We start from the raw sequence: 25232 nt of genomic DNA on the forward strand, positions 1-25232 counted from the left end.
TCAAAGGACTGTAACTTTTGACTAGTAGCCCAATCTTGGAACTGTTTGAAATTATGGATTCTACAGGCCACATTCTATAAGAAAATTTTTTTTCCGGGTCGATCTGAGACAATTTTTTTTTCGGGGCAAAGAAAAGGCAGTGTATAACCTTCCTTTTGCACCAAAAATCGACTGCACCAAAATTTCTCGGGAAAAAACTTTTTCCAATTAATTTTGGTGCGTAGAATCCAAAACGGTTCGTACTTTTTCGATTAGACGTCTCAATCAAAAGTTATGGGCAAAAAACGAATTTCGACAAAAAATTAATCAAAGGGCTGTAACTTTTGATCTAGTAGCCCGATCTTGGAACTGTTTGAAATTGTGGATTCTACAGGTCACATTTTATAAGGAAATATTTTTTTCCGGTCGATCTGAGACAATTTTTTTCTTCGAACCAAAAAAAAGGCAGTGTATAACCTTCCTTTTTTACCAAAAATCGACTGCACCAAAATTTCTCGGGAAAAAACTTTTTCCAATTAATTTTGGTGCGTAGAATCCAAAACGATTCGTACTTTTTCGATTAGACGCCTCAATCAAAAGTTATGGGCAAAAAACCAATTTCGACAAAAAATTCAAAAGGCTGTAACTTTTGATCTAGTAGCCCGATCTTGGAACTGTTTGAAATTATGGATTCTACAGGCCACATTCTATAAGAAAATATTTTTTTCCGGTCGATCTGAGACAATTTTTTTTCGACCCAAAAAAAAAGGCAGTGTACAACCTTCCTTTTTTACCAAAAATCGACTGCACCAAAATTTCTCGGGAAAAAACTTTTTCCAATTAATTTTGGTGCGTAGAATCCAAAACGATTCGTACTTTTTCGATCAGACTTCCCAAAAAAAAGTTAAGGACTAGAAACCAATTTCGATAGAAAATTCAACTGTAACTTTTGATCTTATGTCCTAATAATCATCATACTATAAGCAGTTTTGGATTGTACGGGATAATGTTTATAAGAATAAGTCTTTTCCCAGTCAACCTAATTGATAGGCAAGATCCATTATACAAACTGTTCGTCCCCTATTCTAGGATACATACTTACCTATTAAAAATATACCTACTTACCTATGATATTGCTCAATTTTAAATTGCAGAAGGTCTCGGGCAGTAGCTACCTAATCTTATGGAATCCAAACCGATGTGAAGAATTCATACAGAGCAACGTGTTTGGAGAAAGCTTCTATTCGTTTGCTGATCAACCCGAACACTGTCGGGAAAGTACCAAAACCATTTAGGTAGGATAATGAAACATTGCGTACACGTTTATTGAATAATCTTATTGTTGCAGATATGAGCACCGTTTCACCACATCGAATTCGATTACCTACGATCCAGCCATCAACGAGGAACACATTATCTTATAGTTGCAATTTAGTAGTCAATCTAACTAGATGTCTTGATGCGCTTCACTATAGTAACCTCTGATAAGTTCATTCGCTTGCAATTTTTATTTGTGCAGCTGTTTGGGGGTCATAGGAAACAAAACAAAATTGGTGACAAAAGATCAAGGTATTTATTTTGTCAACGCATCATGGTTACAATAAGAACTTCTTTATAAATTAATAATAAATAAATAATAAATTTATTGCCTAATAGCAAAAGCCAATTATAGGACAACTTAACAATATATATAATAATAACAGTAAGTAGGTAATATATAATTTTTCTTTAGAATAAGTACAATAAACAATTTCGCGTGTGCACTTTGATGATTACGCTACACAGCCTCTGTCTAAGAACTAATTGTGAAACAAAATCCATAACAAAACTAGAGAAAATCCGTCTGAAAGTCAGCGTGAAAAATATTCAAAAAATTCAAAATACCTTTCTTAAATTTTTTTAAAATGTTTGAAAAATAAAAAAAGATTAAAAACATTTTTTTTGAAATTTTGAATCTTTTTAATTCTTGTACGCGTGCGAATTAACTGATTGAACTTGAAACTAACTGTTGTATGGTTTCCAGATTTTATGGCCATGGTTTCTGTACTGCACCTGTCTTCGATAGAGAAGAGGCCCTAGAACAAGAAAAATTTATTGTAATATGCCACTTTATAAATTGTGATTTAAGATCTTTGTTAATAAATTAACTCACTGTCAGAGCTGTATTTATTTCGGCGTAACACAGGACCATAACAGAATTTCCAATGTGGGGGTGGCAAGCCTCCATCTCCAGAAAATCGTTGACAATCACAGTGACTTAGGTATCTAAAAAAATTCATGAGACACAATAGAGATGGAAGTATTTGACGTACTCCTGCATTTCGTTCCAGAGTGGTATAGGCTAGCTCCATTTTCAATAGGGGGGGGGGATCACACATGAAAATCTGATAACCTTTTTTAACAACTGGAAGGTGGCAGGTGTGGTGATCAATCAACGGCCAAACTCCTCTATCTCCAGAAAATCGTTGACAGGAAGTGAATTACCTAAAAAAAAATTCATCAGGAGCAACAAAGGTAGAAGTCTTTGACGTACCCCCGTATTCAGTTCCATGGGGATCACACAGAAGTGAATTGACTCTAAATGATCCATCAGAAGTACCCATGTATTATGTTCAAAGCTTTGTTCGCAGGTCCTAGCGTGGATATTTACAAATGTATAGTAGGTTGGGTTAGTAGAGAGTCCTTAGCTGAAACCCTGCCCACTCAAAAATAAAACAAGTGATTAATTGGAATAGAGAATGAACATATACATGACCCAACTGTGGTACGAAGGGTCCCTGGTTCGAGCACGGATATTTGTAAATGTACAGTGGGTTGCTTTGGTAGAGTAGTCTTGGCTGAAGCCCCGCCCACTTAAAAATAAAGACCAAAAATAACCATTGATATAGCTGCACAATTCAAAAATAAAAAATTTATTTTAAGTAAATGCACAAAACACTCTTAAGCTAAATGGGAGAGGTCATCTATAGCCACTTCTTGCTTGATCTTTTGACTCTGCGGTACAAAGTTTGTTAAAAGAGAGAGCTCATCCATTGAGACCTCTTGCTTGACTTTTTGATTCTGCTGTATAAAATTCGGTTTGGGAACCACGGCGAACTGCGGCTGGCTTTGCATCGGACTGATCCCGGGACTTACAATTTGCCCCCCCTGCAAGCTACTCGACACTTGCGTATTTTGACTTATAACGGTGGAATTGGTCGACCCCGAGTTCGGCATGCACACCACCACCAGTTTCTGAGGCGCGCCGACCACCTTCGGCTGGGGATTCGGCGAGTTCATGATTTTCACGACGGTGTTTTGCTGCGGTTGCGCGGTCGGCTGCGCCGCTCCTTGCGAGCGTTGCGTTACGAACACAAACTTCTGGTTGCCGGTGGTCGGCGTGCCGCGGTTCGGTTGGTTCATTACGATCGTGCGACCGGGAGTTACGGTGTTCTGCACGATTCCCATCGGGGCGGTTATGTTTCGCGAGATGGTGGCGCTTACTGGCGCTATTGAGGTGTTTGTGGGCGTGACCGGTTGGGGTGGCTGCGTTCTCGCCTTCATTACCGCCGATTGGAGGGTGGGCCCCAGGTAGCCGTAGTCCGCCTTGTACTCCTCGAAGTAGTCGGGTGGGGCGCGCAAATTTTTGATAATCGGGGCAAGCACCTTCACCAAAAGCGCTTTAATGTGCCCGGAAGCGACCTTGTCCAGATTCGACATGAGCGATCCTTCGAGGTGTACTTCGATTCGCGCACCGATAGTCTTAATGTGCGGTAGAATGAACGTTTTAATTACTTCGGTCCCCAACTCGGACAGCCCGTGCAAAGCGCCATACAGCGACGATAACGGCAACTTATCCCCTTGCTGCACTGAATTTGTAAAAATACGCGTCACTCTCGTTTGGATGTTGTTGGTACTTGTGTTGAAGTTTTTGCAAATTTGTGCGTTAAGGCGCGAGGCGAAATCGCGCAAGGCCCAGTGATTGTCAAATTCGGGCCTTGTACAGAGCTGCTTAGACACAATGCATGTTATGACGGACGGAATCAGCTCATGAAGCTAAAATCAAAGGGTGTCAGTAAGGTCCATTACACGACACGAGCGACATACGTATTTCTCCAAATACAACGACTGATTGTCCAGAAGGGCTTTAACCATTCTCATAAGATAAATTAATAACGCCAGATTGTTCTGCACGACGTTGACACGTACTCCCTCGATTATAAATGTACACATTCTGGGTAGCATTTCGTACAGTCCCGGATCTAATGCTAAACTCTGTAACGCTTCCTGTCGAGAAAAAAATAAAAAATAATAATAATATCTGTTTATTGAAAAAAACAGTGAACAGAAAAGCAGGTACAGTAAAAAAAAAGACAGAAGAAATGTTCACAGTTAAGTTCAAAAGGGCGAAGTTCAGAGTGGTAGTTGAAAACTTCTACCATCTGTTCTTCCATTTAACCCTTAACACAGCTTTTCGTAGATTCAGGAACTATTTACTATTGTGAATAACAAACAAAAAATCAACACATCGGACTGTCAAGCAGGTACCAAAGAAACGCTGGTGGAGCACTAACCATCCACATCTCACTTTTTTGGGACACCCTCTAACTTTTTATATAGATCGATAGCGTCTATGGTCAATTAAATACTTCATTGCATTTAATTTCATAAATGGTTAAACATTCTCAATATACCACAAAGAGTTGACTCAAATTTTGTGATAAAGTTACTGGCGCAATCTTAATCCGTGTGACCGCCAGAGGGCGTATCCAAAAAACATTATGTTAAAGTCACTAGATATAGAAAGTACCGCAATCATCCACCATTTTTGGGCAAATTTGCTGCCAACTTAAAAAAATTAAAAAATAAAATCTGAATAGCTGTAATTTTTTATTACCTAACTTCATAGTACTGTCATGTTTTATAAAAATATGTACAGATATCTCCAAACAGGTGGAACAATCCCTAACATTAAAGTTACTAGAATCTGGTAACATCCGCCATTTTTGGGCAAAAATCATGCGTTCTCTCTCTAACACACGAGCCCATGGATTGCGGTACTTTCTTTATAGTGACTTTACATTATGTAAAGTCACTAGATATAGAAAGTACCGCAATCATCCGCCATTTTTGGGCAAATTTGCTGCCAACTTAAAAAAATTGACAAATAAAATCTGAATAGCTGTAATTTTTTATAACCTAACTAAGTATAACATAGTACTGTCATGTTTTATAAAAATATATACAGATATCTCCAAACAGGTGGAACAATCCCTAACATTAAAGTTACTAGAATCTGGTAACATCCGCCATTTTTGGGCAAAAATCATGCGTTCTCTCTCTAACACACGAGTCCAATGGATTGCGGTACTTTCTATATTTAGTGACTTTAAAATTATGGAATTTTTTGTTTATGGGATTGTCTCTCAAAGCAGTCTTTGATGTAAAATTTGTTTAATACTGCAAAATGTTTAAATTGTATTTAAGCTGGACAAGAGGAAGTGAATTGTGGAGATGTAAAATTTTACTTTGGTAGAGATAAAAGAATAGAGTGGGACAGAAAAAATAGTTAAATCTTTCTTCTTTTTTAAATGTTATCGAATCCTATACCTACAATAACACTAGAGGCGCTGGTGTAATTTCCAAATGGCGAGTTATAGGTGGGAGTGGTTTGTAAGCATATGGTTGTACTAATTTAAATTTGAACGTGAATTAAACTTACCATGCCGTTTTTGAGACTTGAAAATATAACTCCCTAATCCTATCTTAAAAGGTCTTTTTCTTAGGAACTTGAGGCTGTCTTGAAGTAGCTTGAACATGTAATTAACTTAAATGATCTAATTTTGAATAAAGATCATAATGTGGCATATTACACTGATCACGAATCAAACTATTAAGTTGTAGCGTAATTACACTGATAGCAGCTGATGTTATTCAAAGTGGAGTGTGTCAAGGAATGACGTATATATCTCCTATTTGTTGTTGTGTAATTGCAGTGTTCACAATTAAAGACTTTGGAAATGTCTCGGGAAATGTTATGCATTGGACGATTTGTTAAATTAGTTGGTTGCATAATTACACTGGTCACATTTAAAATTTTTGACAGTACTGTGACTTTTTAAACTATCCTTGCCTCTTTACAGTGTAATTACATTCAATTTTGCAAGTGCATTTTCTTTTACAGCCCTAAAAACTACAATACAACTGTATTAATTGCAATGTGCTGCCACCAGAGGTCACTACTGTTCATCTGAATCGCGAACGAAGCCGCCATCTTGAATTTCTCAAAATGTTCCCGACACATGGGGAATCAAATGCAACACTTACGACGTATCGATGATTGTGATGACGATCGAACAATTAAATTATTATTATTAACAAAAAAACCCTTCAAAATACCTTAGCTGCCCTGAATCACAAAGTGACTAATCTGAGAAACGCCCCCTAGGGGTCACACAGCTTCTCTATTTATGTCAGCAAAATTTGAATGCAGAAGCGTTTTACTTTGGTCCACCCTGTACATATTTCAACAACCCAGTCACCACCACCAGACACTTACAATTCGGCGCGTTTCATCCGACCCGACACACGCCTCCGTAATTTCCTTATAATAAAGCTGCTGCTCGACAGACAACTCGTGCGTGGCCAACTGCTTTATCTGCACCGTTTCGACGTTGCGCAACTTCTGCTTGCCGGTGCTAGGCTTGCCCGACGACTCCTTGTTGGGTTTATTCATTTTGTTGACGGGATCGACGGACTCGAGCTGTAAAAACGTTACGATAATGACACGTTTCGGTATATTGCACGGAAACCTTTTGAATTTCCTTATCCTGAGGAGGGGGATTCTCGGGAATCGCCGGCTGTATACCGTCGATGCACAGCCAGTGCGATCTCAGCGTGATGTCGAGCGGCGCTTTGACGTTTGTGTTTGTGACGAAATCGTGCAAGTCGACCTCCTTCTCCTCGATGAAGTGTAACTCGCGACCGCCGCCCGACGCAAACCTGAACGGTAACGAGTCGACAGAGTGGAACCCATATTGAGGCTACAAATGCAATGTTAGGAACCACAAGCTCAAAGTAGGTCTTTTACCTCAATGTTTCTCGAACGAAGTGTGGCGTCAATGTCGTGATACATTAGCTTATTTCGACGAGCGTGGTGCATAAACTTGGCGGAGTCCTGAATGAAATGCTTCAAACGAAACGAGATATCATCCGCCAGCTCCTTTGCGGCATCGTCGGGCAGATTTGCTATGCCTATACTCTCGGCAATCACTTTCATAGATTCGATGGAAAATGAAGTGCCATAAAGGTCGTTCTCGGAAGCTTTTGCCATTGTATACCAGCCCTAAGAAATACTGAAACTATGTACTTATATATCTATTAGTAGCAAGTGTAATTATGTGATTATTTAAAATTATATTATTATTGTTTTGTTGTCATTTTCCATGTATTGACATTTTCAGGAGTACCAATTTCTAATTTGGTGACATAATACATTTGAACTACGTGACATAATACATTTGAACTACCTACGGTTCATTGTCACTAAAATTTAAATTTTAAAAATTCGGCGCGTTTGGAGATGATGAATATATTTTTTGTTTAATACACATTCATTCTTCAAGCTAAAATTGTGAAACCATTTTATGAATTTATAATAATAGTATATTATATACCGCGGGACTGAAGTAGTACTTTTAATCCCGAAGGTAAAAATTTACCTGAGGGATTAAGACCACTACTTCAGTCGCAAGGTACATACGATATTTTTCGTACTTCCGAAACTGAAACACTTAATATGTATGGAGTTAGAGAACGCGTTCTTTCAAAAAATCGCTGCCCAACAAGTTACCATAGGAACTGTCATTGCTAGTGTCATAATTTTGGTGGTGTATTTGATATTGATAAAAAGCAACCAAAGTAGGTAAAGAATTGATACCACCGAAATCCAAAAACTATATGAACAGCAGTACGATGCGTTTAAGAAGTAGTGCCGCATACAAAAAGTGGAACAACCTACTGAAATTGCCTTGTTAGTAATTTCATCCTTCCGGGATTTTCGTCCAAATTTAATCCCGGCGGGACAAAAAGTGACACTTCAGTCCTTGTCATAATGGAGTGAAGTTGTCACTTTAGTCTCGGAAGTACGAAAATACTTTCATCAACTGTTACCTAATAAATATACAATGCTTTTACTTGCCCAACAAAAATTTACTCCACAATGTTTTACATATTATTAGATACATATCCATTTTTGTTGTTAACTTTTTACAAGAAGCTTTTCTTACCCCACATTTTTCTTGCGCTTTCTATGGTGGGAGAGGAAATATTTTGTTGCACTTGTGACCAACCTCTTTTAAGGTACCTTTACACTATAATATATCTCACATGATTTTTTATATGATATGTTAGGTATATGATATTTAATACCAACATATTTTCTGTAAGAGCTTTAATACAAGAAGTTACGAAACCTATATAACTTCTCTAAATTAAAATGTTCCATTCCAAGATTGGGCTACTAGTTCAAAAGTTACAGCCCTTTGAATTTTCTTTCGAAATTGGTTTAGTCTATAACTTTTGATTGAGAAGTCTGATCGAAAAAGTACGAATTGTTTTGGATTCTACGCACCAAAATTAATAAGAAAAAGTGTTTTCCCGAGAAATTTTTGTGCAGTCGATTTTTGGAAAAAAGGAAGGTTATACACTGCCTTTTCTGCCCCGAAAAAAACATTGTCTCAGATCGGCCCGGAAAAAAATTTTTCTTATAGAACGTGGCCTGTAGAATCCATAATTTCAAACAGTTCCAAGATTAGGCTACTAGTTCAAAAGTTACAGCCCTTTGAATTTTCTTTCGAAATTGGTTTCTAGTCTATAACTTTTGATTGAGGAGTCTGATCGAAAAAGTACGAATTGTTTTGGATTCTACGCACCAAAATTAATAAGAAAAAGTGTTTTCCCGAGAAATTTTGGTGCAGTCGATTTTTGGAAAAAAGGAATGTTATAAGAAAAAGCCTATTTAGCTTACCACATCAGGACTAGTAAATTGTCTAATCTATGGAAGGAACTTATAAACGGTTGGATATATACTCAAAATCGCGCAATGTAGAAATTCCTTTTCATCTGAACCATAAGCGAATAATTTAAATGAAGCGTTTATTTACAAGCATAATTATTCTATAAACAATGACTTAGTACACTTTTACACAAATAACGTTATGTGTGAGTTTCGTGACACGTTACAATTTTAACAAGTTTCAAACATTGACGTCATGAATATACTTTATAATATTAAGTCAAAAGCCGTTGGCGAAGATGGCATAAGTCTTGATATGCTACTGTTATGTTGTCCGCTTATCATTACTTACATCACGTACATCATTAACGTATGTCTTAGATCTAACACGGTACCTGATATTTGGAAAGTGGCTAATGTGGTTCCTATTCCAAAAAATAACAACCCTCAAAATATAAATGACTTGAGCCCCATCAACATACTCCCCGTATTGTCGAAGGTGTTGGAAATTCTGAGATCTTTTTCCTTCACCGCGCTATCATAGGGTACCGGCCGTCAGGAATTAATGGATATGAATTGAACATCTAGTGAGGGTACTGTTCGTCACCCACTCCCAACTGATAGACGTGGAGTACAATCAATCTGGAGTTCTCTATTACAAGTTTTCACCCAAAAAATCTTCTTGGAAAACATTCCAGATTCTCTTACTAAGGAGAGGCTACTAGCCTACACCCAACCCAAAGCTAATTCATCGTGGCTTTCAGCGCTAACACAATTGTAGTTATCTGTGGCTCTAGCTTCTCCACATCTGAAACTCCAATTTGGATGAGAAGACAATTTAATTATAATAGGAGACTCGGAATGCGGTAGTGGGAGAAGAGAAAGGGCATTGTGGTTGGGCCTTTTGGATTTGGTGAAAGGAATGAAAGAGATTTTGCACGCAGCACCAATTAATAGTATATGCAACACAATCAGGTCATCACTGAAAATGTGAAAGCTGAAGATCAGAAACCACCTTAATTCCGGTCACCGACAACAATCAATCCCAAGCAAAAGTTGACAGCTGCAAGGTGTAATAATTGAATCCTAGAATTAAAAAAATTAATCCTCCTATTAATCATATTTCTTTAAATGGAAAACAATTCAATTTTATCATTAACAATTGAGCATCTCGCTTTGGACACTGTGCCAATCAGGAAAATGTGCACTATTTTATTTTATTTACAATGTTGTACATTCATTAATTATAATAAATTACTTAAACTTAGAAGACTTTATGGCAGAAACTTGACTTTGGAATAATTTTACAAATTACTATTTCGGTGACAAAATCCCACATCCGCGATTGCTTGGAATGTAGCAAAAATATAATTTTAACGTAAATTAATCAGTCATTTTATGGCTATTGTATTATAAATTAATATGGCAATTGTGATTATGTAATTATTTACATTTCTATGTACAAAAAAAAATGGCAGTGCTGTTCATAATACTTTTTTAAGTTTATGAGGTCATCGGACAAGAGTCTAGCAAAACGTTTGTAACTTGTTCCATGTTTAACCAGTCGACTGTTTTCTTTCCTATCTTCATGTTTCGTATGCAACCCTTGAAGTTCTCCTTCATCTTTAGCGTTCCAACAGGTGCGTAATCTGTAAGTTGTTAACAGGTAATTGAAAATAAATGTACCTCTGGAATTTTACCAGGTATTCCACCTATGTAAAGTGGCGCTTCCAGTTCGTCCATCAGCGTTTCATCATCGGGTTGCACCCAACTCTTTCGTATTCCGTCAACGTTGATAGTTATCTCCGAACTCGTGTAGACGGCGGTGATATTATGCCATTGATTATTGCACAGTGCGAAATCGGACAGGTTATTTGTCACGTTCGTGATGGTGCCGTAACCATTGTCCGTCGTCATTACAATTGCCCCGCTCTGTAACTCGATCGAGAGCGCCGGACTGTTGCGCGGATTCGACACGCTTATGATAATTCCGTTTTGTTCGGCCGTCCGGAACTCTAAACTGAGTTCCAAAACCGCATTGATGTGGAAGTATTTGTCTGGAAGAGAAAGTGAGAAATCCTATGGAATAGGTAGACACTTACTGTATATCGCAAAGGCGTCCCCGCCGAAGTAAGAGCCTTGCTCTATGTTGGGAAAACATTGACCTATGTTGTGATGGACGGTGCTTTTGTCTTTGATTAAACCGTGAGGAATTTTGTTTATCGTAAGGCCTCTTATACATCCTCGGAATGGGTGATAGTTCGATTTCTGTAAAATAAAGATTCATTCATGCTTCATGTGCGTTTTCGAGGCATCCTCGAACCAATTACTTTAAAAAAATAGTATAAATGTAGCACCCTTAAGCTTCTAGTGAGGTGACACATTTAGTGCAGAAGCTTAAGAAACTGGTTGTAATGAAGCACCTATTTTCCGTTGAAGTTTCATACCCGAAGTTATGACCACACCGTACATTTGTGGGGTCGACCAGCTATGCTGAACACCTAGTATCTAGAAGCGTTTTAAATTGGGCGCTTCGTTACGAAGTGTCGTAGCGGAAGTATTTCTAGGGATACCGATATCGTAAATAACGCTGCAATAATTATTTCGCAGTTTGCAACCGTTTCCGTCAAGATATTTCAATTGTTTTTGTTGCGTCCGAAAGCTCTAGTCATTTAGTAGAGGGCAAATTAATATTTTAGAATTTCAGCTACGTTATGGTAAATTTAGAAATTTCCATTCGGCCAATTAAGTAAGTGAAATTGACAGTAGTGTTGCAGTAAAAGTCATATCGAGTATCAAAAGAAGCGCTCTTAATAGATTCGAGTTTTGGGACCAATTGCAGATTTTTAGGACGTCAGCAGGCAGCACAATTAATTAAAGCTATAGCTTTTGCTTCTTCTTGCACATTAATTTCTACCGCTCCATTTAATTGCAAGGTAAGCGTTTTGTTACTTTCCGTTTCACTAATTATATGGAAGGAAGAAGGGAGGGGGGGTACTACCTCGCTTTCATGCATTTGCTTTCCCGTAGATACCGCTATTGAATCCGATTATTGACTGTTCCTATGCGCTTTTATTTTGTTTTAGCATTCACCCGTAGCCGACCCACACTTGCCCTTTAGAAGTCCAGGAGCTGCTGTTTACTCCCCTCGAGGCTTTCTAGACCGAAAAGCCAAACGCTGCTACCGCCGACCTTGACCAGGAGTAAGGCCGTACGCTTGTTCCGCCGACACAACACCAAGGATGCTTTTTTGACTGTGGAAATGAATCGTTGTTTCCTCAAAGTCAAAAACCGCTATTGGCTGCACATTGTCGTCCGTCCGTCTGTTCGTACACCTTCTACACGACTGAACCGATTTGAGCCATATGGGGCTGATTTGAAAGGACTTGTTAAAAGGATTCTGTGCATACCGATATTTTTTGGTTTTGCGCATGCGCAGTGTCAAAAATTTGGTTTAACGCATGTGCAATTTTAACATTTTTATTTATGAATATATTTAAATGAAACTTTATATGTAAACACTACGAATATATGCTCTCGTCATTTATGTTTGCATAATGACTTTTTAACTTGTTTTTTTCTTGGTGGATGTTGAAACGTAGCGGCTTATTGTCTTGTGTATATTTGTCACTTTTTCCGGTATTGAAGCTTTTTGAAAAGACAGTCAGTCTTGTTTAATTGTAAAGTTTTGTGGAGGAAAGTTAAAGAGTGTTAAAAGTCGTTTTGATAAAAGTGAATGTTCATGTTGGATTAAAGAAAGGGGAGGTATACGAAAGAGTTAATCGGAGTGTTGTTTATTCCTTATGTGGTGTCAGTGTCAGTTGGATTTCTTGTTGTGAAATGACACCGCAAATCAGAAAATTGACAATGGAACGCCTTGGGTAATACAATTAGACCTCTTGTATTACCAGGTGAGTTGAGTTACTTGTTGAAAATTAATTTCGAAAAATGATTGACGCAACTTGATTCAGGAACTGTGCTTCCAGGCTTCCTTTGATTAGTTGAACCTTGAGTTATTCACGGTAGGTAATAAATTACTCATGTTCTGCAGTATGTAATAAATGTTAAAAATGTACCTTTGTAACAATTGATTTAACAGCAAACAAAAGCTTGAATTAATTGTCTTTAACCTTTTTACCGGTAGGTAGCCATAGTGTTCATAATGTTGTTCGCACTTCCTATAAACAACTTAGGTGCACGAACTTGATTGATGAACTAGTTTCTTAATCGTAACGAGCCACTATAAAGTGCAGTTTACATTATGTGATTTTGCTTACGGTTTCCCGTATGATTTTCCGTACGATTATTCATTCGTTAGGGTTTGTTTTGGTGGTTTTCTGTTTACGTTATACGATTTGCTACCAACAATTACGAATAAGTATGATGGGACCCGAAAACATGGCAACTCGCAAGAGAAATCGTAAGCAACATCATATAACGTAAATTGAACTTGAATATTCTGTAATTTGGACCCATTTACCCATTACTCATTAATTTTTAGGCGAAAAACATAGCTCCGACAATACAACGAATGAAACTGTTCGCTTTAAAACCATTTCGCATAATATTTACTGTTAGAAATAAAGTTTATCGCCTTCACGCAATGAAGTTCCCCTTTTTCGCTCAACAACACTTATCTATATTGGCTTTTGCATGTATCGGTATCTAGTAACAAACTTAAAAATTGTCCACGACAATAATTTCGTGGAAATGGCGACAGAGTTTCTCTAATATAATTCGGTAACTTCGTAGTACCATTTCACGTAAAATATCGCGGTTAATAATTCTTTCGTATTTCGTTTAACTACCAATTTAACATAGGTAACCTTTCGCGATCTAAAATTACCACACGTTACTTGGTATTGTTTCGCTTTCAAGGTTCAACCACGAATCAATCAATCGAATCAATGTTATACGCGATAATTAGCGCCCCAATTAACGTAGTGTCGCTTTCCTACTCTATTTGTCCATTGGAAGTGCTGAAACGAAACTACCGAAAAACAGGCGTTCACTTGGTTTTTATACATAGGTAAGTATAGCGGAGATTGCGCCCTCTCACTGTAACGTTTCGGCTCATATTTGCTTGAACACTCGCTTCTTATCTTAACGCGCTTCATTTTCTCGAATATTAGTTCTGTTCTCTTTGATTATGAAGCGGTACAGGTATAAGATTTCCTGCCCAATGCTTTATAGAAATGAAAGCAATTTAGTACACTTGTGGTATTTAAGGCTAAATTTAGCGTAGGCGTTTTAAATTTAATTAGCAAATCCACACTTACCATACTTGCCGGCAAAGTGATATTCTCGGAAATCCCTCCGATGTATATCTCCCGACTGATTTTATTACGAGGAAGCCTCAACGGTTTCGTCTTGTACCCATTAATCGACACCGTCAACTTACGCTTCTTCTTAACTCCACTCGCCTCGACCGTCACACTGTACCAGTTACCGTCATCGACCTTCTGCGGCAACTCCACATTCCGCAAACGTTTTCCATTGCTTTTAAACACTATTCTTCCCCCTCGTATCTCCAATAAGTTGTAGTGCTGCCTCGGTCCCTACAATGTTGTAAAGTTGTCAAACTTAAATTTGCACAAGCTCGGGTCTTACAAATGCCGTGAATAGGACACCGTTCGGTTGGTAGGTGCGAAATGAGATACCCAGCTTGTAGTCCTTCCGCCAAAAGTTGTCTTTGAGGTAGTGCAAAACGTAACTGAACGGTTTGTCACCGAACTTCGCCGCGTTCGGATCGAACGTGTAGTTGAGCGCGACACCGCAACCTTCGGTGTTTTGCATCTCTTTCATTTCGGTTTTGGTCTCGTCCGGTTCTTGGAAATTCTTCGGCGCCTGCATTGGTTGCTGCACGGTGATCGATCTCCCAATTTTAACTTTCTCAAAGTATTGCACTGTGTTTTTATTAATTTTAACTAACTTATTATCTATCAATATATCACTAATTTCGCCCACAAGCAAGCTGTTTCCTTCCAACAGTTTGGAAAAGGTATCAGGTACGCCCCCAAGGTACAGGGTAGTTTCAGCACTTAACTTATTTGTACCGGTTTCTTTGGTTTGGATACTGTCGTCTGTTTCTCCGTTCACTTTCAATTCCACGTTTGTATTTAAGCGTACGACTTCGACTAGGTGATACACTTCGTCGTTAACGCTTTGCTTTGATGTCAAAGTGTAGGTCTCATCCCTATCGTAGACCTTTACGACGAGCTTACCCTCACTCATACTAATACTGAGCACTTCGTCAATGAACAACACAAAACCATGCGGATTCTTGGTGCGCAGCATCAAAAACAAGCTCCCCTCCATTCGTTTCGCCTTCAGCTGTATGTAGCCCAGACCTTCGAAGAGAACATTACGAAACTCCAACTGTGAACAGAGACTTAGATTGTAACGAAGCAGGTTTCGGTAACATTACCTCCCCACTTTGCTTAGTAACGCTATATTTTCTAATGTTGTCGTCACTGAAAAGCTGATACTCCCTCACCTCTTCCAATCCGCCCAGCAGAGACTGATGCGTGGGTAGCGTATCAGTGACGCCCATCGAATTTAAAAAGTAATCGGGCGGCACGCCGCCGAAGTAATAATGGATTTTCTTCAACCTTATATTCGTGCCACTATCGATGTTACTTCGGCTATCGTTGAACACCTCAAGGCCGTCATTAACGCGCAAGACCGCGTCAACTTGTTTCGCTGTTCGGACCCATACTTTCTCCGCTGATATTCTCACCTTTTCCCCGTTGTTGTACTTCTTCTCAGTCTTCATGATTATATCCTCTTCGTTGGGATAATGGACGCGATAGTGTATGCGACCGTCATTTAAGAAGATCGCGAGGTAGTTTTTCTGTAACAGTTTACACGTGAGGGATGATGGTTAGTGCGACTGGTGACTTACGCGTTCGGGATCAGCAGCTAGGAAGAGTAGAGCATTCTCGTCGAAAGTTCTAAGTGAAAATTGAACGTTAAACTGGGCCGGATTTGCGTACTTGTCCTGCTGCTCCTTAGATATCATGGAGTAACCGTCACCTTGGTAGAAGTCATAGGTGCTTTCCAGCGTGAGCTCGTTGCTTCTAAGATTTTGATGGTAACACGTCGACCTACACTTGTTGACCTTACCTAATGCACCCAGCGCACTGCCCATCACTGGTGTGGAAATTCCACATGCCTATCTTGTAATTGTTGTAGATCACATCGCGTATACAAGCCGTGATGCCTGGCTCGGCGTCTAGAGCGTACCCAATGTGTATTAAGCTCTGTGGAGAAGTCTTGAACAGTGTCACCTCGCTCTTCGGACTGATCACATCCTTAGACTCCACCACTTCATTATTGACAGTCATTTCTACGTAATTAGCGATTCTAAAGAAAATTTATTGGTGCCTAGACTGGATTAAGGTGAGGTACATACCTTTCAATGGCAACCGTGTAAAAGTCACTTTGTGGCATGACGTAGTCATGCTCTATAACTGCATTACCCAATTTTATGGAAAAGACAATATGATTGTCTTTAATCTTTAGGTTCATGTACTGTCCAATGGTGGTGTTAAGGTAAAATAGTGAGCTGGTGCTTGGTTCACTGCTAAGAGTGTAGTTGAATTTTACTATGAGTTTTGACACAAGTGTCGGAGATAGTGTGTCAATTTTGTAGGATCGCTCGCAAGTTGCACCAGTTAAAGAAATCCTTATCTGAAATGAATGAATAAATGTTCTATTAACAAGTCACTATTTTGTTACATTAAAAACTAGGGGGGTACTGTAACGGAACCACCAAGATATCATTATTATGTTTAAATATGCAGTAAAGCTCTCTCGAGAGGTACGGCATCGGGATGGGAAAGGCACCATAAATCATGAATTCTTCTAATACTAAATATTTCTGTATATTTTCCCATTTGGATATCAGAGGGAAACAGTCTGGGAAGAAAACAAGCTCGAAAAATGCTAAAGAGGAAAGGCTCAAAAATCTGAAGAGGAAACTGCTCAAGAATGATCTTAATATGATTGCTGTATTAGTACAAGATCCCACAGTAACGTCAACTCATCTGTTTACCAAGTGAAATACATTTTTTAGCAATCTTAGCCCTTAGGTAATACGCAAACAAAGATATTGGAAATGGGTTGCCTGAAGAAATTAAGTCAAAAGTACCCTTAATTTAAATTAATGTAATTAATATTTTTGTCTGCTTCTATCACATGGAGATGCCTTCTCTCTCATATTTGATTTTATTTATTTTATTTTTGCCTTTATTTTGAAGTGGGCGGGGTTTCAGGCAAGGCTGCTCTACCAACCCAGCTCACTATACGTTTACTGAATATCCATGCCCGAACCCGGAATCGAACCAGGGACCCTTAGTACCACAGTCTAGCTTCCACTGAACTGCGCCACAAAGTTGTTAACATTTTATTTTTCATAATAAGGCAGCATTCAATTGTTTTTATTTCAGAAAACAAACGAATAACGAAAAACAATTGAATTTTTTTAAAATAGCAGTGCACCTTTTCATTAGGCTCATTTGATATAAGTTCTCTTTTCGATAATGTAACATGTTAGTACCCTAATATAAGAAAATTTTTCAAAAAAGCTCATAATCACATAAATAACATTAATTTAGATATCAAAATAAAACAAATGAACGTTGTTTTCTGAAATAAAAACAACTAAATGCTGCCTTATTATGGAAAATGAAATTTTAAACAACTTTCATAAGGAAAAATTTTTTATACATTCAATATTTACAGAGATATATACTATATTCCATACATAATGGGCACCCTGTATATTGTAAAGTTGGATGGGAAGGGCAAGAGTAAAAAAAAAAGAAAAATTACCAACGAACAACGGCTGGAGGGGATTAAAAGAGGAAGAGGAATAAGTTTGGAAGATTAATGCCTACTTTTTAAGCCAAAGGATAAAACTTAGAATTTAAAGTATGAACCACATGATGGGCTTGATTGAGATACCAAATATTTTAACGCTTTGAAAGTGGGAGCATGAGAAACCTTAACTTAAGACTCAAATCACTTCAACATTTTGTCCCACGAAACTAAGTGAGGAAGATTTAAGCTTCAACTTAAGATCCAAGTGCACCCTGATACTGTAGACTTTTAAGTTTGGAAATGGGCGCCTAGAAAATGATTGGGGTTAACAATTTAAATCAAGCGTCATGAGAATAAATTGTGAAAACCTTGAAGTTCAAAGTTTGAAGCTTTGTAACGAGTAACGAGAACATTTTTATTTGAATTTTGCACGGATGTAGAAATGTTTAAGTTGTAAAAAAGTCTTTGAAAGCATTCCCCCAAATAAAGTTTGTTCATGGCTTCAAGTTTTACTTTGATGATTGGAATAAAAATGAGCGTTCTTCCTACATTTGTTAATGGGCTATTTGTTCAAATCATTAGTTGTCGCTTCATTGTCTGGATCGGGTTTTAAATTACACTCTGTAAATTAGCCTTCTTTAGTTAGTTTTGCAAATCAGCCAAGTGGAAATCAAGGTGTGAGAAAATGCTAGTTCTGCAAAATTGAATTTAGCCAGATCCTGCAGTTAGTAATGGTGGAAAGCAAATGACTAACCAATAGAAATTTAGCCTTGCCACATTTTTTGGGTGTGACAATGACTCATGGTCGTTTGCACCGACAAATTTAAGTGGAGCTTCGCTTAAGCGTAGCTTAAAATCCATGACAACCATTGTCTCAATAATCGTTGTCATGGATTTTAAGCTACGCTTAAGCTAAGCTCCACTTAAATTTCTCGGTGCAAACGGCCATAAGTAACTAAAGGGGGAATGATTCCGATCTAAAACATTAATTCAATAAACATCTGAGCATCGCAGCTACCAGAGTTAAATCGTCATTTCAGCCTTGGAGCTCACTGTTGAATTTGGAAGCCTTGAAGCAGACAGAAATATTAATTACATTAATTTAAATTAAGGGTACTCTTGACTTAATTTCTTTAGGCATCCATTTCCAATGTCTTTGTTTACATATTAAGATTGCAAAAAAAATGTATTTCACTTGGTAAACAGGTGGACGAAGGTTGACCTTATGTGGGAGCGTAGACTAATATTGTAAAGTTGAATGGGAAGGACAGGAGCAGAAAAAAAGGAAAATTGCCACCGCACAACGTCTGGAGGGGATTAAAAGAGGAACTAATAAGTTTGGAAGAGTAATGCATACCTCAATTTTTAACCCAAAAGATAAAGCTTAGAATTTAAAGTATGAACCACATGATGGTCTACTTATATCTGATATTTTAAAGCTTTGAAAATGGGAGCATGACAAGCTTAAACCTTAAATTTCAACATTTTGTGCCACGAGACTAAATTAGGAAGACTTAAGCTCCAACTTAAGATCCAAGTGTACCCTGATACTGTAGACCTTTAAGCCTAGAAGTCTGCGCCTAGAAAAAGCTTAGGGTTTAAAATTTAAATCAAGCGCCATGAGAATAAATTATGAAATCCTTTAAGTTGTAAAAGAGTCATTCTTCAAGTGTTATTTTGATGAGTGGAATAAAAATGGGCGTTCGTCATCTTCCCACATTTGTTAATGGGCTATTTGCTAAATATCGTTAGTAGTCGCCTCATTGTCTGGATCTGGTTTTAAATTACACTCTGTAAATTAGCCTTCTTTAGTTACTTTTGTAAATCAGCTAATTGGGAATCAAGCTGCGGGCAAATGCTAGGTCTGCAAAATTGAGATTCAGCCACATCTTCAAAAGCCGTTAGTAATGGTGCAAAGCAAATGACTAACCAATATAAATTGCAACGATATAAAACCATTACGCCATTTTAGGGCGTGACAATTACTCAGTAACTAAACGGGCGTTCTAAAAGGCCCTGAGCATCGCCCCTACCACATGTTAAAGCCCTACTTCATCTTGAAGTAGAACTGTTGAATTTGGGAGCCTTGGAAATGAAGTTCCAACTGTTCCAAGCGTCAAATTTTAACTCTCTAACAGCAAATGTTTCAACCTAAACTTACCCCTTCCGCGGTTTTCTTAGCACTCTTTATTTGTGCCTTGAGCGCTTGCAACTTTAAAGCGAGCGAGTTATTCGCCGTACGAAACTCGTTAAATTTAATTGTATTCTGCTTGATGATATCGAGATAGGTGTGCTTTTCACCGAGCATATTTCGCAGTTCGTCCTGCGTAACCGTGATCTGCTCCTGCAACTTGCGAAGATCTAAAAAACGAGTTAGGACTAACCGCGGCTTCTTTACGAGCACTCACTGTCCGAGCTGGTTAGATTGAGTAACTTTTGGTAAGGTTTAAAGAGCTCGTAGTCCTTGGACACGTCGATGTTCATCGCTTGTCTGTGTACGTCCTTCATTCTATCGGTCTGATCGATCGCCTCGTTCAGTAAATCCTGTATCTTCTCCTTGCTCCGCTTGTTCAATTGAGTCTTCATTTCGTGCAGTTTGTTATCCTGGTCCCGGTTTGTTAAGCCGTTGCGCCAATTGTTCGAATCGACGGCTTTCACCTTTAACGCGACAATGTCCTTTCTTTGTTTGATATCTGGAAAATTGCATGTAAACCGCTGCCAAATGTAAGTTAAATCAAGTTACCCGCCAGATTATCAATCTGGTGCCGTATCCGTATTTCGAGCCGTTCAGAGTCTGCCATAGAAATCGACGCGTTAGTCGAGATCGAATCTTTACCCTCCGGCGAAAGCGTATCCATGGCGGTATTAATGTTGGCAAGCGCCTCGTTTGCCAACCGGCTTGCTTCGTCCAAGTACTTCTTAATGTTTGCATAGGCCTCGCTGGCCTTTACCGCGTTTATCTCCTTGCTTGATAGATTGAATAATCTGAAACGGTAGATAGATTAGTTGGGAGTTCGGGTCTTGCACGTGGATTACTTTGCGTATTCCGACGCTTTCTTTTCTAAGCCCTCCACGTGTTGCAATACGGCCTCCAGTATTCCATTGGGGTTAATGCGGCTCAACTTCGCGTGCCTAACTTGCAACTGCTGCACTAGGTCTTTGAGGCTGTCATCTGATCCCAGCTCGCTGTAAATTAGGCGAATCCCTTCCAAGGCGTCCATCGCCTTCTTTATCATATTCTTCGAGTTGTCAACATCCTCCTTGATTTCCTTAGTTTTCTTCTGGATTTCGTCAATCGCCCGCTTTACACCATCAATGCGTATCTTATTACCGGTATTTTTTAGTTCGGCATCTTTCCGCACTAGTTCAATATTGGTGATAATAACATCGATGTCCTTCAGACGCTCTTTTAACGTGGACAACTCGTCCGCCACCCTTTGAGGATTGGGCGTCGTTTGCATCAGTTTCTCAATAACCGCCTTGACCTGTTCACATTTGGACAAAATTTCGCCGTGAGGATAATTCATAGTTTTGGCGATATCCTGAATTTCCCTCAGTAAAGCTTCGCCTTCCTTTACCGCTTCTTGTGTACTTATTTGGGATTTGCCAAAGTTCTGCAACGTTTCAATTAATTGTTGTAATTGCGGTTTGCTCTCACGTAGCTCACTATCTAGATCTTTTGCCATCTTGTCAATCTCTGCAGCTTTCTGCGTGACGTCATCAAGACCGAGTTTGTTATAACGGTTCTCTAAGCTGTTCAGGCGAACTTTGAGAGCGTCTATCGAGGTGTTTGCAATCAGTTCTTCTGCAGAGTGCTTGTTATTTAGATACGTGGCGAGTTTATCGTTGAGAAATACGTAGCGCTTTTCGATGTTACGTAAGGTGCCCCAGGGTGGTTCAATTGAGCCATTCAGTAAGAAGTGGGTGTTCTGGTCCAGATCGTAAGATAACTGGCCGATGTCATCCAGAAGCCACTGGGTGCACTTATCACAAGCTAAACAAAATTTAAATTATCAACGTAGTTAACTTGGCAGATAGCTTACGGGTGCACTTGAACTGTTGGAGCACATGCCTTGGTTTCTCGCACTGTGAGCAGTGACGACCGGAAATACCTGGCTTACAAAAGCATGCCCCGGTAACCATATCGCACTCATGACTCAATGTTCCTTCCACGTTACAATTGCAAGGCTGGCAGCTTCCACCCGCCAGCTGTGGCTGTCCGTAATATCCGGGACTGCAGCTATCACATTTGTGTCCAGTGTAACCTAAACAGGCAACATCAAACAAAGCGTTTTATTACAACTCAGTTACGAACCTTGTTTACAGTTACAAATAAACTCGTTTGTCTTGGATAACTGCCTACACTCGCTCGCGAAATTTTGAGTGGGCGAAGGACACGGACATGGCTGGCATTTCTCGAAGGGCAACATCGGATTGCCGTAATAACCATCGGCGCACTTCTCGCAGTATCTACCATGGGTGTTGTCCCTGCAACCCTAAGGTGGCTTATTAGTGAACTATCGGTAGATACCTCAGTTCTATCATGTAGTAATTCCATTTGGAATACGAAATTCACTCGTTTTAAAAGTAAAAGTTACTCAAAAAACCTAATTATAATTGACGCCCCCAGTAGTTCAAACCCTAAAACCCGATTCACATTATCGGTCACGTCACGGGCAGCGCGTATTCCTTATGAACATATTCTGACCATAACCAGACCGATAATGTGAATGCGCTGTAATATTTGACCACACCTTGATCGGACCGTGACGTGACCGGTAATGTGAATCGGGCTTTACCCCACCCGTTCCCTTTATCTTTTGATTATGATTTGTTTTAACCCCTAATGAACAACCACTCCTCTCCTTATCAATCGAATACATAACGCAAGGAGAGTGCAAACCGGCTTTATGTTTCAGTGGTAGGGCGTTGGGCTATACATTCGGAGGTCGGGTGTTCGAACCTGGGTTGAGGTGAATTTTTCATCTGTGGCAGTTAGGGAATGCAATCCCGCAGCAAAATCTCAATCCCGGTATTTGCGGGATCCCGCAAAATTTTAAATAAATTGGCAAATAAGCAATTTTGTGCGGTTAACTTTTGTATTAAAATAAATCGCTAACTACCACAATAAGTATTCAACAAAAAAGTACCTTCAGTCTAATTTAGAACTCAAAAAAATTACCTGTATAAAGCACAAAAAGGTAAACTTCTAAAGTGCCTCAAAAATCATAGTACATTTTTAACGAAAAAAGTTTAACAATTATTTTAAAAATAATTTCTCCGTTATGCGTTTCATTAACAAAGCAAACAGAGTCGTCCAATTCAAAGGGCTGTAACTTTTGATCTAGTAGCCCGATCTTGGAACTGTTTGAAATTGTGGATTCTACAGGCCACATTCTATAAGAAAATATTTTTTTCCGGTCGATCTGAGATAATTTTTTTCTTCGAGCCAAGAAAAAGGCAGTGTATAACCTTCCTTTTGCACCAAAAATCGACTGCACCAAAATTTCTCGGGAAAAAACTTTTTCCAATTAATTTTGGTGCGTAGAATCCAAAACGGTTCGTACTTTTTCGATTAGACGTCTCAATCAAAAGTTATGGGCAAAAAACGAATTTCGACAAAAAATTAATCAAAGGGCTGTAACTTTTGATCTAGTAGCCCGATCTTGGAACTGTTTGAAATTGTGGATTCTACAGGTCACATTTTATAAGGAAATATTTTTTTCCGGTCGATCTGAGACAATTTTTTTCTTCGAACCAAAAAAAAGGCAGTGTATAACCTTCCTTTTTTACCAAAAATCGACTGCACCAAAATTTCTCGGGAAAAAACTTTTTCCAATTAATTTTGGTGCGTAGAATCCAAAACGATTCGTACTTTTTCGATTAGACGCCTCAATCAAAAGTTATGGGCAAAAAACTAATTTCGACAGAAAATTCAAAGGGCTGTATCAATGCTGTAACTTTTGATCTAGTAGTCCGATCTTGGAACTGTTTGAAACTATGGATTCTACAGGCCACATTCTATAAGAAAATATTTTTTTCCGGTCGATGTGAGACAATTTTTTCTTCGGGCCAAAAAAAAGGAAGTGTACAACCTTCCTTTTTTACCAAAAATCGACTGCACCAAAATTTCTCGGGAAAAAACTTTTTCTTATTAATTTGGGTGCGTAGTGTTGAAACAGAGTTGTTCCCTTGGTCGACAAATTCCTCAGTCCCGTAAATCCCGCGGGATCCCGCTCCAAAAAAGCTACAGGATCCCGGTATTTCGGGATCCCGCGATCCCGGTATTGCATTCCCTAGTGGCAGTGATGGGAATTATCTTAGACCAGTTTCGAGCATTCTACTGGCTACTCCGAATTAGGTTTTCCTGCAGTTTTCCTAATTCGTAAGGTATAAATACCGGATAATAAATAAATAAAAGTTCATTTAGCTTTTGCAAAGAGATACAATTTTTCTTACCAAGCAATACCCGGTTTCGGTGTCGCAAATGTCCGAGCGATCGTTACAGGTGCATGCGCGGGCCTGCCCCACGAAGGTGTCAATGAGGATAGTCCCATTGACCGAGGAAGGAGTGTAATGGCGAAAGAAACCAATGCTGGGATCTTGACACGAGGACGAGTTGTACTGGCGAGGGCACTCGCATATTTCGACGCCCTTTGCTAGCGGTGGTGGGTTACCAGGTACTTCGATGGCGGTATCCAGAATGACATCTTGGAGACTGAAACCGAGTCGTTACACTAACATTTTCCCTCAAGATAGTCTTACAGTAATTTTTCAAAACTGGCAGAGTCGGTTGCTTTGACGAAAATATTTTGAATATTTTGCAAAGCGACCATTAGCAGCTCGCGAGGAGTTAGGTGGGTTTCTTTGGGATAGATGCGTTTCCAAAGTGATTCGTGTAGACGTACTTCGTAGCGGTTACCCTTTATGGGTAGTGGGGGATAGTATTCTAGGACAATTTTTCCATGGCCTCGCAGTTGCACTAGGGGGTAGTGGTTGAGCACGTCTTGTGGTAACCGCTGTCTTGGGTTAAGAGTATCGGCTACAAAACGTAAGTAGCCTCCATAAGACAATATGCGATCACCGTCGAACTTCGAATGCAGCCTCCAGTAAAGCGGCGACTCAAATTGGTAGCGATTTATAGTGACATTGCCATTCTCGTCTGGTGCCACCAAGAGCTTGTCTGAAGTCTCAATGTCGCGTGCCAAGTCTGACTTTTTCACGGTGGTTGTTAACCATCGAGGGGTGTGCATGCGAATTTGGCCCCATGTCAATCCCGACTCGCTGCACTTCGATGACCTACCGAAACAAAAGCACTGAGTACATCCATCAGGGTTGTCCAATTGTAAACCAAAAGTGCCTTCCTTGCATTGGTCACATCGTTTTCCTCCAACATTAGGCTGTAACAATAAACCATAAGTAACGGAAATCAGTA

General features: G+C 39.1%; 2 protein-coding genes and 1 long non-coding RNA gene across 3 annotated transcripts in view; all 3 read right to left on the bottom strand.

Moving 5' to 3' along the window:
- Positions 1–1550: 1550 nt before the first annotated feature.
- On the bottom strand, positions 1551–2348 carry LOC116158760. Its single transcript, XR_004142806.1, has 3 exons — positions 2292–2348; positions 2132–2244; positions 1551–2054 (listed from the first exon to the last, which is right to left on the bottom strand). It is a non-coding gene; the product is annotated as an uncharacterized LOC116158760 (long non-coding RNA).
- Positions 2349–2871: 523 nt separating this feature from the next.
- Positions 2872–7408, bottom strand: LOC116158759 (transcription initiation factor TFIID subunit 6-like). Its single transcript, XM_031471589.1, has 5 exons — positions 7049–7408; positions 6771–7001; positions 6518–6721; positions 4066–4245; positions 2872–4014 (listed from the first exon to the last, which is right to left on the bottom strand). Exons 1-5 carry the CDS (start codon positions 7289–7291, stop codon positions 2920–2922), a joined length of 1953 nt encoding a protein of 650 aa, XP_031327449.1. The 5' UTR covers positions 7292–7408; the 3' UTR covers positions 2872–2919.
- Positions 7409–10172: 2764 nt separating this feature from the next.
- The window catches only part of LOC116173566 (laminin subunit alpha-1-like), a 57875-nt gene continuing 42815 nt past the window's right edge, over positions 10173–25232 (bottom strand). The window contains exons 6-22 of the mRNA XM_031491094.1: positions 24563–25197; positions 24257–24515; positions 22113–22293; positions 21841–22062; positions 20834–21791; positions 20541–20782; positions 20206–20490; positions 19959–20158; positions 16389–16666; positions 16100–16339; positions 15879–16053; positions 15402–15827; positions 14585–15352; positions 14254–14532; positions 11077–11242; positions 10675–11031; positions 10173–10623 (exon numbers count right to left, since the gene is read on the bottom strand). Coding sequence (XP_031346954.1) covers positions 10478–10623; positions 10675–11031; positions 11077–11242; positions 14254–14532; positions 14585–15352; positions 15402–15827; positions 15879–16053; positions 16100–16339; positions 16389–16666; positions 19959–20158; positions 20206–20490; positions 20541–20782; positions 20834–21791; positions 21841–22062; positions 22113–22293; positions 24257–24515; positions 24563–25197 — 5817 coding nt within the window. The 3' untranslated portion in view covers positions 10173–10477. The remainder of the gene's footprint in view (positions 10624–10674; positions 11032–11076; positions 11243–14253; positions 14533–14584; positions 15353–15401; positions 15828–15878; positions 16054–16099; positions 16340–16388; positions 16667–19958; positions 20159–20205; positions 20491–20540; positions 20783–20833; positions 21792–21840; positions 22063–22112; positions 22294–24256; positions 24516–24562; positions 25198–25232) is intronic.

This window comes from Photinus pyralis, unplaced genomic scaffold, assembly GCF_008802855.1.
Source record: "Photinus pyralis isolate 1611_PpyrPB1 unplaced genomic scaffold, Ppyr1.3 Ppyr1.4_LG1, whole genome shotgun sequence".
Lineage (NCBI taxonomy): Eukaryota > Metazoa > Arthropoda > Insecta > Coleoptera > Lampyridae > Photinus > Photinus pyralis.